Source organism: Mustela nigripes, chromosome 5 (genome assembly GCF_022355385.1).
Source record: "Mustela nigripes isolate SB6536 chromosome 5, MUSNIG.SB6536, whole genome shotgun sequence".
Classification (NCBI taxonomy): domain Eukaryota; kingdom Metazoa; phylum Chordata; class Mammalia; order Carnivora; family Mustelidae; genus Mustela; species Mustela nigripes.
The window spans coordinates 85,158,722-85,175,247 of record NC_081561.1 but is presented as its reverse complement, the minus strand read 5'-3'; the positions used below and the strand labels follow the sequence as shown (position 1 = coordinate 85,175,247).

Here is a 16,526-nt window from a genome sequence, read left to right as displayed (position 1 = left end):
AGACCAGTGACTCTCAACCCAGCTTCACATTAAAATTACTGGGATACTTTTAAAAATGTACTAATGAGGGCACTTGGGTGGCTCAGTTGGTTAAGCATCTGACTTCAGCTCAGGTCATGATCCCAGTGTCCTGGGATCAAGACTCGCATGGGGCTCCCTGCTTAACAGGGGGTCCGTTTGTCCCCCTGCCCTTCCCCCTGCTCATACTGTCTCTCAAATAAATAAGTAAAATCTTTAAAAAAATAATAAAAATAAAATATACAGATGCCAACACCTTAGAGAAACTGTGTTTATTTGTCTGGGGTAATGCCCATAGGTCCGATTTTAAAAAAGCTCTGCAGATGATTTAACAGTATCAGGTCCCATCTTCTTATTTCAAGAGACACCTGGACAGAGAAATAAAGAGTCCCTTTCCATAGAGCTGGTGGTAAGATGGTTAGTGTTCATTTTCCATTTGGTGTAGCATGAATCTAGACACCTAGGCCTGGAGCAAAACCATCACTTCCCTTTTGACCTTGGGCAGATTAATTAACCTCTCCAGGTCTCAGGTTCCTCATCTGAAATGGGGGAAATCATGTACCTTCCTCAAGGGGTTGTTGTCAGATTTAAATAAAACCATGCAGATAAGAAGCTTAGTGGAATGCTCGGCAGATGGTAAGCAATCAGACGCTGCCTGCCACTGTTACCTCTTTCCATTCAGAAGTGTTTATGAAATACTTACTGGGTACTACCTACTGTGGTGCAGGAACAAGACACAGTTCTTGCCCCCTGAAGTTCACTGTCAGAGGAGGAATCGAGGCAAAGCAGAAACAACAGAACAAGCAGTAAGTGCTACAGTTCCATCTGACTGCTAAGGGGTGGGAGGGTCAAGAAAAGCTTTCCAGAGGGGTGAGGTTCTGGAGGAGTGAGGTTCAGAGCTGTGCCTGGAAAGATGATTTGTAACAGAACAGTTACGCATGGGTGGTGGAAGTAGCCTCATAAGAAACAAAACCGGAATTTGCTGGAAAAAGGAGAATTCATGTTTCTTTTTAGCCCTATTTTTATTTTTCTCCAAATTCGGTCATTGCATATTTTGTTTCATTCATTCCTAAGGCATCACATAGAACAGTTTGGCGATGAGGAATTATTGTGAAGCCCCTGGAATGCCTACGTGTGAAGCAATGTGGCAGCAGAAGAGATAAGCATGATGCCTATCGAGTTCAGAAGGCTCACACATTAGGTCATCAAGAACATCTGCAATTTGTAAACAAGGAAGATAATCAATGGTCAGACTTTATAGATACCCTATAGAGAAGGAGAAAACAAGTAATTCATATCAGATTGAAGAGACAAATTTGCAAAAACAAATAACACCCACTCTATGTTAAAGGCCAGATGAATGCAAACCCAGAAGCCCTGGAGAGCTTCAGAGGACAAGCTGGCTGGGAGCCAGGGCCATGGAACCGGCTGTACTGAGGAGGCAGACCTCAACTGGGGCATCAGAAAGAAGGAATTCTACAACTCAGGACCGGGGAAGTCAATCAGCATATAGAGTTCCAAGAACAAAGGCAGAAAGTGGGGATCTGCAAGATGTTCTGGAGAAAGTGAACAACTTTTATATTAGAGCATACACAAATTTTAGCTTGACTCATATTTGGCTGGAAATAGGAGTTCTAGAAATAAAAAGTGGAAAGTGGGATAGGAGAGAGAGCTCAGGGTGTGATGGGGATGGTGGTTAGGGAAGGAAGTGGTATTGGCATTTAATGTAGAAATGGGGAATCTGTTAAAGGTTTTTGAGCAAGGGAGGGGTGGGTGTGAAGCAGTGTAAGGGAAGATTAATCCAGTGAAGTGGAGAAATTAGAACAGAACTAGGACAGAGTGGTTCAGAGACTGATTCAGATGTGAATGAGAGTCCGGTAGCAGAGCAGTAGGAATTGAGAGGGTGGAATTAAAACCATGAGTTGACAAGACTGAGGAACTATGATTTGGGCAGTGATGACAGGGACAGGAAAGAATAGATGTTGAAGCTATGCAAGTAGGAGAAGAATTTGAGAACAGGCAACTTTGAAAGGAAGCTTGTTTGACATGATGATCTAATACAGAGCATTCCGAAAGAAATGTGCATTGGACTGGTGGAAGTTAGGCAGAGGTCAAGGGCATATATTCCTGATCACCTTGTTGGATATGACAATAAATGAGGGCTATGAGAGCTGGAAAGGTCGTGGCCTAAAATTTTGGGAAAAGTTTGAGGATGGTTTGGGAGGAAGGAAGAATTTAAATCAGCCAAAGACAAAAGAACTGGTCACAGGAGAATGAGAAAAACCAGGTCAGTGGGTAAGCCAAGAGGAAAATTATCAGATGTGCAGAACAACAGATTAAAAATTAATAACAGGTAAATTTGATTTTGTGACCTGGAAAGTTTATTTACAGACAGGCAACAAAGACTAATAAAGCTGGTTAAACAAAGATTTTAAAAAAAAATGGCACATTTATTATCTTTGGTGAACAAAAGGTGTGACAATAGATTTGGGAGGGTGAGATGTCAAGGGAAGACGTTTTCAGAATCAGCCCTGAATGTCCTTGTTTGGGTAGGGGCCCTGAATGGAGATGGTTTTAGAAGAGAGGGTTGAGTTTTCAAAGAAGGCAGGAACAGAGGGGTAATGGCATCAGGAGGCCCCCTGGAAAAGGGAACCGTGATTATTTGGAGAGATTCTGAGATGGGTGTGGGAACTCCAGACAGATGGCTTCTCTGTGCTAAGTACAGCACAAAGTGCAACATGGTGGTGTGTGACATTTAACAGATGTTGTCCCCCACCACATTTTCATGCAATATCTCACCCTGTTCCAGATACCGCATTAAGTTTGAAACACATAGCCAATTCAGGGCTAAGTGCAGGATTTTGATGTGTTTCTTATAGCACTTATTTTTGTGTAACCTGTGACAGACTAAAACATAAGTTAGCGAAAAAATGCAAGAAGAGATAAGCACATATCCAAACCAAACCAAACCACAAAAGACACAAACAACAGTTAAGTCTTGACTTGGGAGGGGGGGTGCTGGTAATGTATTACAGAAAGAATCCACTGGCTTACTGAAGTAGGTAGTAAATCAATGTTCTTCCAGAGTTCAGCTCTTTAAATTCAAGTAAGAGAATCTTTCTGATGTTCACAGGAGTGTCTCAAACTGATGACTTCATGTCGTAGAAGATGTCTTTGGGATGCCCGGGTGGCTCAGTGGATTAAGCCTCTGCCTTCAGCTCAGGTCATGATCTCAGGGTCCTGGGATCAAGCCCTGCATGGAGGCCTGCATGAAGCCCCCCATGGAGCCAGGCTCTCTGCTCAGCAGGGAACCTGCTTCCCCCCACTCTCTCTGCCTGCCTCTCTGCCTGCTTGTGATCTCTCTCTCTCTCTCTCTCTCTCTCTGTTGAATAAATAAAATCTTAAAAAAAAAAAAGTCTTTGCTGAGACCCAAGCTCAGGTCTACAACCACCTCCACCCACCTGGTACTTTATTTTTATTGATTAGGCACCTGAGATGAGTGATGTGAATGTGATTTAGGAAGATCGAACAGCTAAATGATCAGTTTGCCTAACTCACTGTAGAAATGGCACTAAGGGAAAAATCCATTACTATACACCATGGCATCATTGCCCCTCAGTCAAAACCCCTACCAGGTCAGCCAGGGAACAAGTAAACCAAATAAAAACAGTCCACTCCTGAGCTGAGTGGTCCGGTTTATATGCAAAGATGGTGAGAATGAATTGTCACTTTAACAAGAACTCCAACATTGTTCCCAGGCACTCGTGGGCCTGCAACAGATTCTGCTGAAGTCCCTGAAAGGGTGTTAAATTGTTGGGAACCTCCTGGTTATGTTCTGCCAACCGAGACTGTGGGAGCGCATTTCTGTGTAACCAGGCGGAACTGGTTGCTGCTCTGTTTTGTTCCTTATGTTTCCATTTATGCAAGCTACTTTTTCCCCCTCGGCGTTTTGTTGCTTTTTGCTTATTTGTGTAAAAGGTCAGAAATTGGTTTCTCCTCAGCTAATAATCTGTTATACATGTATTGTTACTATTGCTTTCCCCCCTTGTCTTCCTGAGCAAGCCAAAAATCGCCAAGTAATTACTAATCGGAAAGCAAGAATAAGAAGCCACATCACTGGGCAGAAGTTTCACTGACTTGTGTGCCCCGGGGCTCATCAGATACAAAAGCTGCTGAAAAGATAATGGCGCCCTAAAACGCAGATGGAAACCGGAACCCAGCGTGGAATCCAGGCGGTGTACTTCAGCTTCCCACGTGGCATCATGCACTTGGAGCTGTCACCCTGAACTCCAGCCCTGGCGAAGTCGAAAGTGACCCGGCTGCTTCAGAGTTCAGAGGCGTACAGAGCGTCCTGAAGCCCTCGCGTCCTTCGGGCTGATTCTCAGACCGCCCTCTCGCAGGCGGCACTAGCAGGAGCTCCCGACCAGGTGCCTGACTCCGCCCGCCGCTCTCGCAGCCCACACCCCGCGGCGTCAGTCGGAGCGGCTGCCACGCCGCACCTGCCCGCGAGGGGGCGCGCCCGCACGCCGGGCTCCAGCGACTCCCCGCGGGCCGGCTCGCGCTCCCTCTTCCCTCCGCCCTCCGCTGTCCCTCCCCACACTGCGCTCACCTGTCTGGGCCGCGGCCCCTGGAGGCGGGGGGCCGGCGGGAACGAGGCCGGGGAAGAGGGCGGAGCGGCTCTCCGGGCGCGTCATCGGAGCACCATGGCGGAGCTAGGAGCTGGCGGCGACGGCCACAGGGGCGGCGACGGCGCTGTGCGACGCGAAACAGGTGACTGCACGGCTGGGGCGGGCGGGGGTCCCGCGGGCGGGGAGGCGGGGGCGGTGAGCCGGAGGGGTGGGCTCGCGCCGGGCACCGGCGGTCCCCTCGTCCGCCGGACCGCGGCCCGGAACGGCCGGCCCCGCGCGCCGCGCACCCGGACTCGGAGCGCGCCTGTCCTCCGCCCTCCGCCGTCCGCTGTGCGTCGGCCGCCCGGGTCGGCCGTGCCCCAGTCCCGCGGGCGGCCGGCCGGCCCCAGTTCCGGTCGCCTCTCTTACACTCCACCTCGACTTTCCCACAACAGGTGGAAACTCGCCAGCGAGCGCGGGCGGGAGGAGGAACTGGAAAACGCCGGCCGCTCCCCTCTCACCTGCCGACCCGGCTCTAATTCAGTTGAATGGGGAAACCGTATCCCCCAAACCAAACTACCAGCCGGAAAATCCTCGGCCAGGTGCGACCGACAGGATTATCCGTTTCTGGCTCCCTCGCGCCTTCCCCGGTCGAACCCGGTGCCGGGGTCGCAGGCGCCGGTGGCGCAGTGAGTGCCGGCGCGAGGGTTCAGACCCTTTCCCGGGCCGACTGAGATCGCGGAGTGGGGTGGCGGCGGGTGTGGGGGTGGTGGTGGTTGCAGGGCTGGTTGCAGGACAGTGAGCCTGAGCGTGCGGGCTCGTCGGACTCGTAGATTCGTTGACTTGAAAGGGTCCTCTGAGTTCATGTTTTTAGTCCTTGCGCCTACCCGAGGTAGGAGGGAGCGTCGGCTCAGGTGGTAACACCGCCCCCCCGACCCCCGCCTTAACATTCGGGGACCCGGGCTCACATCTCCAAGCGAGCACCAAGTCTCTCTTCCCAGCCCCGTTTTGTAGAAGGACGATGTTTCCCCTCGTGATAGTTTTTTTCTTAAGAAACTGTCTTGCAAATCCCCTCCTCTCTCCTAGTTTCTTCAGTTCTTACCGGTAAACTATTTCTGGTACCTTTACACACCAGGGATGAGGACGGGGAGGTAGTTTCTTATTTTAAAAAGAATTCAAATTGCAGGTTCCCCAGTTGCGCTGCGTTTTCTGGTTACACACACGTAAAATCGGAAACCATTGTTTCCCTAAATGTAAGAACCTCCTGATTCTCCTACCCACCCTCCCCCCACCCAAAGACCTTTTGATTTAGATGGTATGCTTATTTTAATGCGGAAGTTCCAGAAAACCTGTAACCGTTTTTGGAAATATACTGCTCTGCTAGGGAGAGTCTGGACACCTAAGGTCTAATGACTTAATCTCTTCAGCCAAATACCTGAGGTTAAGTCTGACAAGATGCCTTGAACTTGTTTACTTTGAAGTCATGCTACTTCCTGTAGAGTGGTTTATTTTGTCTTAATGTGTTTGGAAGATTAGGCCGTTGTTATTTTGACTAGGGGTGGGGAAGGGGTGGCTTTATCGAACTTGACGGGCTGGGTGTTGGGAGGGGGGTGCAGGGAGGCCCCTCTCCAAGCGGGGGCAGCCGAAGAGCAGCATCCTTACTGTGAATATAAATGGTTTGGTACCTAATCTCCCACTAAGTGACTGGTTCTGAAAAACATTGTTCCAGAAAGTTAATTCACACCAGTTTATGCTCAACAAAACGAAAAAAGCGTCTTCTAGAACCTGCACATGGACAATTTGTTCAGATATAAATGAACTACAAACTAGCATTTCAGTGTCTGAGCATGTTAACTAATGAACTGGTCATGTTTCTAACAATTAATACACAAATCATGTGACTATCAGTGAAATCTTTTCTTTTATGAAGGGGGAACTTAATTGGCTGCCATCTCCTTCATAGAAAAATTCTTTCACACCTTTGCTTAGAAACTCTGATTTCCAAGAGACACATATTATGTATGGTCTTTTGAATGCTTGTACTTATGATTTAAGTAAAACTTATTTCTGGCCCACATCTTTTTCCTATTTTTTGTAGCTCTAAATTAATGTTTTTGGTGTTCAGAAGTGCATATGTGAGCAGGTACCAAAAATAGAAGAAAGGTAAAAATAGATTTTTAAAATCTAGATCGAAATATTTTGAGTGAACAACTAAGGACTCCTTGAATTTTAATAACTTAAATGTTTTCCATATATTTAGAACATGTTATCTATATCTGAATATAGGACTCCAATGTTAGTGCTTTATTCTTATGGACATATTTCACCTCATACACATCCAAATGCTGCAGTTCATTATTTTTTAACAATCACAGGTTTGTATATAGGTGGGTGTTCAGGGAGGAAGTAGGGACTTACATCTTTTACCATCAAGAGGTGATTTGTTGAGGGATTAATTTTATTTCTCTCTTTCTTTCAATTAGATTATTTTAAGGTAATGGTCATTCTTAGGTGTCTCTTAGTTTTTTGTTTACCTGTGCAAAAACTGGTGTAATTTTAAGACAATTTTTTTTAAATTTGTAATCGCTTCACAGTGTTTCATTAGGTTCAGGTGTAGAACAGTGATTCAGCATCTCTATACATTATGCTGTGCTCACCGCAAGTGTAGCTACCATCTGTCACCATGCAGTGCTAGTACAGTATCATTGCTTATACTCCCTGTGCTGTGTCTTTTATTCCTGTGATTTATTCATTCCATAACTGGAGGCTTTTATCTCCCACTCCCTTTCCCCTCTGGCAACAATCAGTTCCTTCTCCATATTTATAGGTTTGATTCTGCTTTTTGTTTATTCATTTGCTTTTTAGATTCCACATATGAGCAAAATTGTATGGTATTTTTCTTTCTTGGTCTGACATTTCACTTAGCATAATATCCTCTAGGTCCTAGGACAATTTAGGTTAGAATTTCAGGTGATTGTAAAAATAAGACCTGTAATTATTCATAACTATACAGTTGTATAATATGTACATATGTACACATATGTATATGTGTACATATCAAAGATGGGTTGAAAATTGGGGGTATACCATCTATAGAACAAAACACTTAAGGATATTGAAAGGTACTATATTAATCCGACATTTAAAAACCATATTTCTGGGGTGCCTGGGTGGCTCAGTGGGTTAAGCCGCTGCCTTCGGCTCAGGTCATGATCTCGGGGTCCTGGGATCGAGTCCCGCATCGGGCTCTCTGCTCAGCAGGGAGCCTGCTTCCTCCTCTCTCTCTCTCTGTCTTCCTCTCTGCCTACTTGTGATCTCTCTCTGTGTCTAATTAATTAATTAATTAATTTAAAAAAATAAAAATGATTAAAAAAACATATTTCTGTCAGCACATATTTATCTTCTGTTTCAAAGGTAGTCAAGCTACATTCCTCGTGGTAATATTTTTTATTTTTCTTGAGGATGAACCGTTCTTTCAACATTATTTTTCAAAAACCAAATTGACTTGGAAGCAAGTTTTTGATGTCACCACTAGAGGACATCAAGCCCTTTTTCAGGCTGTTATTTTGAGTCCTCACATAGATGAATATTCACAAACTGCCTCTGTCCAAGCTTTCGGTGTTTAATTTTTTAGTGCTCATGCTTAAGAGCTGTGCAAAGTGAGCATGCACAGCTTATTTCCCAACTTGATGCCTTCTTTTTAAAAAGCCGACTGAGTTAAGACCACATTTAAAGCTGCATCTGACTAATTCATGAGACAACACTTTTCATGCACAGGAAATAAATTAATACCTATAATCTGAATTCTGTTAATACTCTTTCGGGGGAAATGACTTGGAACCTGGATTTGGGTTTTTCTCTCCTCAGCAGGCTGTCTGGCAGAAGAATATGGGCTTAGTTTGTGATCTTGGTCATAACTTTCACAGCATTTAAGTGATCTTCATGGTTTCACTTGGCTTGAAACTTCTGCAGATACCTGCAAATCAACCCTTAAGATAGGGGCTCAGGCCACAATTTGATATTAAATCTATCCTTTCTGAAATTCAAGTCCTAAAGTTCATAAGCTTCATTCAGGCAGCTACATAACTTTCTTCCCCATTATATTATAACTAGCTCTTATTTTATATCTTGCTAAAGAGGGAAGTATTATTAGACCAGAGCTGTGCGCAGGAACATGGACTTTTTAATATCATTATTTAGGCACATGTATGAAACACTAATTTACATTGGCATATTCTCTAAAAAAATTTCTAACATCTTTGCTTCCTGGTGCAGGAAAATAATCCTTTGTTGAAAGGGGTTATTTTTTTTAAACTCAGGTCTCATTATATTGATGTAAAAACTGAAAATATTGAGGCTTAGGATAATTTGACCAAAAAATATGTACCTTGCATATAGTAAGCAATATGGTAGCTAGAAGGTTGACAAAGACATGCTTCTTGGATTTAGTAAGCGAAACAAAACTCATAAATAATTGTGGGTCATGAAGACTTCAGTGAAGAAAGAGCTGCTTCTGGCCATGGTCATTGGGGAGGTTATACACTTTAAAAAGTATGGGTAAATTATACATAAAGTTAGGTGGAGGAAAGAGGGGAAAAGGTGCAAACATGGAAAAGAGCAAAATTTTGGTGCCTCAGAATGAAAGAGTCAAAGAAGATCAATTAGGAATCATAATACATGGAGGCCAAATTGTGGAGTGGTTGCCGGTCAAGCTGAGAGGCTGGTATGTTATTCTGTAAACAGTGGCAAACTGTTGATGATTCTTGAGAATAACGTATCTTGATCAAAACATGCTTATTTAGTAATTCTGCACCCACGAATTTGCAAGCTTGATTGCAAAGTTTGGTAGAAAAGTTCAGCTGTGCCTTCTAACAAATGCATAGTTCCTCCATCTAGGAAAATCATTCTCTTCAGTTGACTTTGGCCAACTTTAAGAATGGTAACAATAATGTATGGGGAACATCGTGGAGCCAGACAGATCAGCCAAACCTCTGAAGATTAGTGAAATCTGGAAATTACCTGTCTGGTTCTCATTTTGAAGTAGGTGTGTAGACTAGAGGATGGATTAAAGAAGGAAGAGTTCAGGAATGTGTAGATCAACTCTGAGGTTCCTGCAGAAATCCAGGCGGGCTGTTGGAAGTGGGACAGAATGATGAATTCAAGATTCTACAGAGACATGTGTGAAAGGATATAGGTAAAAAGTTGCATTTAAGATTATACTCCTGGTTGGAGTTTGGTTTATTGGTTTAAGGATGGCATGAAAGTAATCAAGGGGAGGACCTAGTTTTAGTGGGAGAAGTAGAAAATTTTCTGTTTTAAACATGGTGTAAGAGAGATGTGCAGGTAGAAATGTCTAATGGGCAGCAAGAAGTATGGGGATAGGGAGAAAAGTGGAAGCTGGAATTCTGGGATTCATTCCATAAGAGAATAATAATTGAAGCCAGGAGAGTAAGGAGAGCCTAGAAGGAAAAACTGAAAAAGGGCCGGGACAATATTCCAAGCATAGGAGGGGGAAGAGCCAGAAAAGAAGACAGATGGAGAAGCCAAAAAGATAGGAAACACATAATCTAGCCGTGCACACCTGCCAAGGGAGAGGGACAAAGAGGTCAAGGATTCAAAGAGTGAAAGAGAAGTCATCACTGTGGTTCCCGGTTGATCACTGACTGCCCCTAGAAGAGGAATTTCACTTGGCCCAAGAGTAGGGGATGAACCAGATTGTAAGTGATTAATGGATGGGCAGTTGGAAAGATAGCCGACTTTGGAGACTGTAAAATTGACTGGTGAAAGGGAAAACACATCCTTAAGTAGGCAGGGGACTTTTTCTCTCTCTTTAAAATTTACTTTTGCCTACGAGAAATTGACTGATATTTTGGGTGTACAATTCGTTGAATTTTGCCAAATATGCAGTCATGTAACCACCACTGTAATCGTGGACTAGAAGAGTTCTCTCGCCCCAGAGAATTCTGTCGTGTTGCCCCTCTAGTCAGGCTCTCCTTGTTCCCTTAATCCCTGCCAGACACTGATCTGTTCACCATGTGTCTAGTTTTGCCTTTTCTAGAATGTCAAAAGGGGAAGCATATACCATGTAACCTTTTGAGTCTGAATTTTTTCACCTAGCATAATGCATTTGAGATTCTGATATGTTGTATGTCTCACTAGTCACTTTATCGATGAGTAGTTTGCTGTTATAAGGAAGTACCATAGATTAGTAATCCATCCACCCATTGAGGAGCATTGGGTTATTTCCAGGTCTTGGCGATTATGAATATTGCTGCTGTAAACACTGAAACACAGGCTTTTCTCATTTATCTAAGGGAGCTAGATACCTAGGAGTGGGGTTGTTAACTCCTATGAAAGCATATGTTTATAGGAACCTGCTAAACCATTTTCCAGAGACCCTATAATTTTGCATCCCTTCCAGCAATGTCTGAGTTCAAGTTGCTTGGCATCCTTGTCAGCACTTGATATTGTTAGGTTTTGTTTTCAGTTTTTTAGCCAATGCCCAAGTTCTTTGAGTTAAAGAGTCTAATTGCCTTCAAGTAAAATAGTGCCCTTCTGGATGCTAAATGATGCTCACTGAACTTCGAACAGCTGTGGAGATGGTGTTGCCCAGAGCGGAGGTATAATGAGGAGATTTTTTTTGGCTTTAACATCACCATCTTCTTTATTCTTCCATAGTGTTGATTTCCTGTGGAGTCTTCATTCTGGAGTTGATTATGAACAGAAGTGCCATTAGGCAGCACATCCCATACCAGTCCAAGTTCTCTTCCCACCCTAATGTCTGTCTTCCAATTCCTTGAAAGATGGCTTTCCAGAATTTGGAAAGAATGTTGTTTCAGTTATAAAGCTGGACATATTGATCATATAGCTTGTTTTATGGTCCTGGTTATTGCTTGTTTGCAGAATTTATATTGCCAAATCAACTAAAGGGTCAGCTCTCAATTTCTGAAGTGTACTTACAGTGTTTTGTAAAGGTCTCGATAGTCACTGGACTTTTAATCACTGAGCATGATCTAAGGTTCTATATGCTAAATATGTATGGTATTTTGGCTTATTTCTTTTATATAAAATTCAGCTTTAAAGGTTGTAGCCATTCAAAAGGTCACTGCCTTTTTCCTTTTTAAGTCCAGTATAGTTAACATAGTGTTACTAGTTTCAAATTTACAATATAGTGATTAAGCATTTCTATACATTACTCAGTGCTCATCATAATAAGTGTACTCTTTAAACCCCATCACCCACCCACCCACCCCTCTCCCCCTCTGGTAACCATCAGTTTTCTGTAGTTAAGAGTCTTTTTTTTTGTTTTTTTTTTTTTTTTTTTTTTTTTTTTTTTTTTGGTCCATTTGGTTTTTAAATTCCACATATAAGTGAAATCATATGACATTTGTTTTTCTCTGATCAGCTTATTTTGCTTAGCATTATTCTCTCTATATCCATCCATGTTGGGCCTTTTGCCTCTGTAACATCTGTTTTTGCAATGCTCTGAATTATAGTTTACAAATTTAATGGCATCAAGTGTTTTTTCTGTTCATTAAATACTAGTCTCCCTAGTACCTTGGAGAAAGAGCCAGTTAAAGAATCTATAAAATTTTCTTAGGTGCCACTTTGAATTTTGATTTGAGGATTAATATATTTCGACAACAAGAATTCACTGCACTCAACAATTCCTCAACTTTGAAGCTCCTACAGAAACAGTTGTGAAAGAATTGTGAGAAATGCCTGGGAGAATGAACACACCTGACCAAACATTGCAGATGAACATAGGAATGCAAAACTGAGCAGAAAGGAAGTTAAGCCATGCATTTGGGATATGTGAACTGGTCTTTGCAAGCATCGTTAGTAAAATGATGTATATTTAAATTTTAGAGAATTGAGATCTGATCACTTCTTGGCCTTTTGGCTAAGATCAAGTGGAGAATTGAGATCTGGAGTTTTAAACTTAGGTGACTTAAAGCTTCCCCTTGGAGTTGGCTTTCCTGTAAAAGGAACCATCATTTACTATGGCATAACCTCTCACATATCCCTGACACTATGTTGAAAGTAGAAAATAGTCATATTCTAGAATAATTTTAAACTCCAGGCTGAAATTCCAGAAGAGACCCCTTCTTTCAGTGTCCACACTCACCGACACAAGGCCTGCTTGAGTAACGTGCACAATAATAGGCTACAGCAAAAATGTGGGGGCTGCTTATCAAGGTCTTAACCCAGGCTTTTGGTTCTCAGAAGTCTTGACCTAACACATGCAACAGGACTTGGTTCCTTGCTACCCACATTCAGCTGGATTGGTTTCAATTCAGGGCTGATGCTCTGTATGTTGACCCCCTTAACCACAGCACTGGTCAGTTCATTTAAATACAGCTCATTCCTTGGGCATAGGGTTATGTTGTTGAAATGATTATTGATTAATGATTAGCATCATCAGTTCTCAAGCTTGACAGTGAGTTAAAATCACATGGGGACCTCTTCAATCTCACTGTGCCCAAGCCCCACCTTAGGCAATTATCGGAGAATCTCTAGGGGTGGAAACCAGGTGGCTGTATGTTCTAAGACTCCCCCAGTGATTCCAGTGTGCATTCAAGACTAGTTTGGATTGATTTCCTACCTACTGCTCTTCAGTGTGACCTTGGTAGGTTTAATTTGGATGTGTCAGGTGTATCCTGCTCATGGAAACCGCCTGGAAAATCCTAACAGCCATTTCCCTCAACCTAGTGAATTTATTGTGTTTGTCTCTTATTTGGCTTCAGCAATTTTGTGAAGGAAATATAGATGTGAATATGAGTACACTTGAGTAGCAAAATATGTGCACACTGGTATGTGTATTTATGCCCTTTTATGTATAAATATGTGCAGTTAGACGAGAGGTTAGGTAATGAACTTTCTCTCTGGTTCTGCCACCTTCTTCCTCCCTGCCCTCAAAATCAGAAACTTCAATTTCAGGTAAATAAAGTTTTTCATAGCAAATTTATACTCTTCTCAGAGACTTTCATAGTGACCCATACCTCTCATCATCACACCCCTGGCTCTGGAGACCACTCTTGTTTTTTCTGTCTGCCAGTAAATATTTGACATAAGATTGACCTCGCCATTCTCGCCTTCCACCCTACTGAACAACCTATGCTAATAGCCTGTGGACTAATCGTTCTTGGCTTTATTTACCTCTCTTCATTCTCCTCATTAGATGTTACTTGACATAAGGCTCAGTCTGGTGACCTCTGCTCTTTTTGCTTTTTCTTAAAAGTATTATTCACACTCGTGACTTTGAACATTATGACAAATTAATATCTCTAGCTCTACATGTCAGAACCTCTAGAGGCACGTCTGAGGTCTGTTTGTGTGTGTGCTTGAGGTTTTATGGTGCTCTCAGTTGTGACATGAAGCTTTTTAAGATTTTCTTTTTTGTTTTTTTCAGATTTTCTTTCTTTTCCTTTTCCTTTTTTTTTTCCTCTTCATTGCTGTTGATGTGTGCATAGCTATACAAACCGGGACCACAGTGAAACGTGGAATAGGGGATACTGGATGGGACTGATCCCTAAGGAAAAGATGGTCTTTGATTTCCTCTCCGCCCCTTCAAGGTTATACTGAAGCCATATGGTTTTGCACTCAATCTATTACCTTGTGCAGGACTCTGAGTCCTGTTCTCACCTCTGTCACTTGCTACTTGAGGGATTCGGGGCAAGTCATTTGACCAGGCTTTTCCTTGATTGATTGATTGATTTTAATAAAGATTTTATTTATTTAGTTGATAAACAAAGATCCCAAGTAGGCAGAGAGGCAGGCAGAGAGAGAGAGGAGGAAGCAGGCTCCCCGCCAAGCAGAGAGCCCAACTCGGGGCTTGATTCCAGGACCCAGGGATCATGACGAGCTGAAGGCAGAGGCCTTAACCCACTGAGCCACCCAGGCATCCCTCTTCCTTGATTTGCTTGCTTTTTGAAACCAGGATACCAGCCATACCTTCATTAGGCTACGGTAAGGATGAAGTAAGTTGATGCATGTCAAGGATATAAAACCATGCCTGACACAGCACAGAGTGTGGTTATAATTAATGTGCTCATAGTAGTTAAGGACTGGTACTGCATCACTGTGAAAATATGGGCTTCCCCTGGCATTCTAAAGTGTTTCCTCAAACAAATTTTTATTTTTACTTGTGAAGTCTCAGAGAATCAGAGTGTCATGCTGATTCAAACCTGATTGCAGCTGTGTGATCATGTCGCCATGGGCTTGGCACACTGGATGGTGTTTCTCACCTGTCAAAATGTTGCATGGAATGTTCCAGTAGAAGGTTGCTGCACACAAACCTGGGAGATGCTCAGATTGTGTTGTTACTGAGTTAAAGGCCATGCCAGCCTTTCTTGACTTATTTTTCATTTCTATGATATTCAGAAGTATTTTTTGACTGTGTCATAGTTCTCCATTTTACGTTCTTTCCTAAAATACTGGCCACAGAATTATTGCACTTTAAATCATAAAGATGGATTTGTTCCCTTTAAACCACAAAGATGGACTTCCCAGACTTACTTTGACTTGAAACAAGCCACTTCATTGAATATGTTTCTCTAAAAGGAAAATCTGGGAAGTGTGTACAACCTGCCTCCTACAAGGCTTTCAAGAGAAGTCTGTAGTTTGTGTTTCTTGAAACAAGTACTTTCATAGGGGATGGACGAAGTAGGTGAAGAAAATTAAGAGGCCCAAACTTCCAGTTACAGGTTGTGGAGGTGAAAAGTACAGCATAGGGAATGTAGTTAATAATGTTAATAATAACTTGGTATGGCAACTACACTTGTCATGGTGAGTATTTCATGATATATATAAATGTCCTATTACTAAGTCATATACCTGAAACTAATGTAAAATTGTATGTCAACTATAACTAAGAGGTTTTTAATTCTACATACATTGAAATAGAAAAAAATCAGAAAATTGTTTCTCTTATTAAAAATTTTTGTGTGTTAAATTTTAGAAGAGACTTTCTTAAATTGTAGAGGCTTTTTTTTTTTTTTTAAGACTTTATTTAGGGGCACCTGGGTGGCTCAGTGGGTTAAGTCTCTGCCTTCAGCTCAGGTCATGGTCCCAGGGCCCTGGGATCAAGCCCTGCATTGTCTGCTTGGCAGGGAGCCTGTTTCTCTCTCTCTCTCTCTCTGCCTGTCTGCCTCTCTGCCTACATGTGATCTCTCTGTGTCAAATAAAATCTTTGAAGAGAAAAAACAAAATAAAGACTTTATTATTTGACAGAGAGACATACAGCGAGAGAGGGAACACAAGCAGAGGGAGAGGGAGAAGCAGGCTTCCTACCAAGCAAGGAGCCCAGTGCAGGGCTTGGTCCCAGGACCCCAGGATCATGACCTGAGCCAAAGGCAGACCCTTAATGACTGAGCCACCCAGGCACCCTACAGAGGCTTATTTATAAGACCCATAGGATATTGGGGCAGAGATGTATGAGTCAGACCTTTGTCCCTAAGAAAATAACTCATTCAACTTGTAATTTCAATTTTTATCTTTTTAAAAATTTAACTCCTAAATGTTTAAATATCACTTCCTCAGATGGGTCCTAGGTTTAGATGCTCTGAATAATGCCTTCAGATTTTGTATATAATATAGTGGACACTATGGTGATTAAACCAACATAACTTAAACCACCCTTAAAATATTAAGGTTTATATTATTCTTCAGTAAGAAAAATTATTAAAAATAAGAAATATTCAACATGAGAATAAACCCAGAAACTTCTTTTGCAACAATGGCTTCCTACCTCCTACCATCCCTGGGAGGATGTCCTTGTTGAGTATGTAAAAGGGTATATCCCTATGCTTCATTAAAGTGACATCGTGGGGCACCTGAGTGGCTCAGTGGGTTAAAGTCTCTGCCTTCGGCTCAGGTCATGATCCCAGGGTCCTGGGATCG

At 42.7% G+C, this 16,526-nt stretch overlaps 1 protein-coding gene across 3 annotated transcripts in view; it reads left to right on the top strand.

The window, feature by feature from the left end:
* Nucleotides 1-4,635: 4,635 nt before the first annotated feature.
* MAP7 (microtubule associated protein 7) overlaps nt 4,636-16,526 on the top strand; it is a 167,451-nt gene continuing 155,560 nt past the window's right edge. For 2 of the 3 annotated variants that reach the window (XM_059400796.1, XM_059400791.1), the window contains exon 1: nt 4,636-4,788. In XM_059400796.1, the coding sequence (XP_059256779.1) occupies nt 4,722-4,788 (67 nt within the window). In that variant the 5' untranslated portion in view covers nt 4,636-4,721. Of the gene's footprint in view, nt 4,789-5,080; nt 5,228-16,526 lie in introns of all 3 variants that reach the window. The other variant, XM_059400789.1, reaches the window with a different exon arrangement.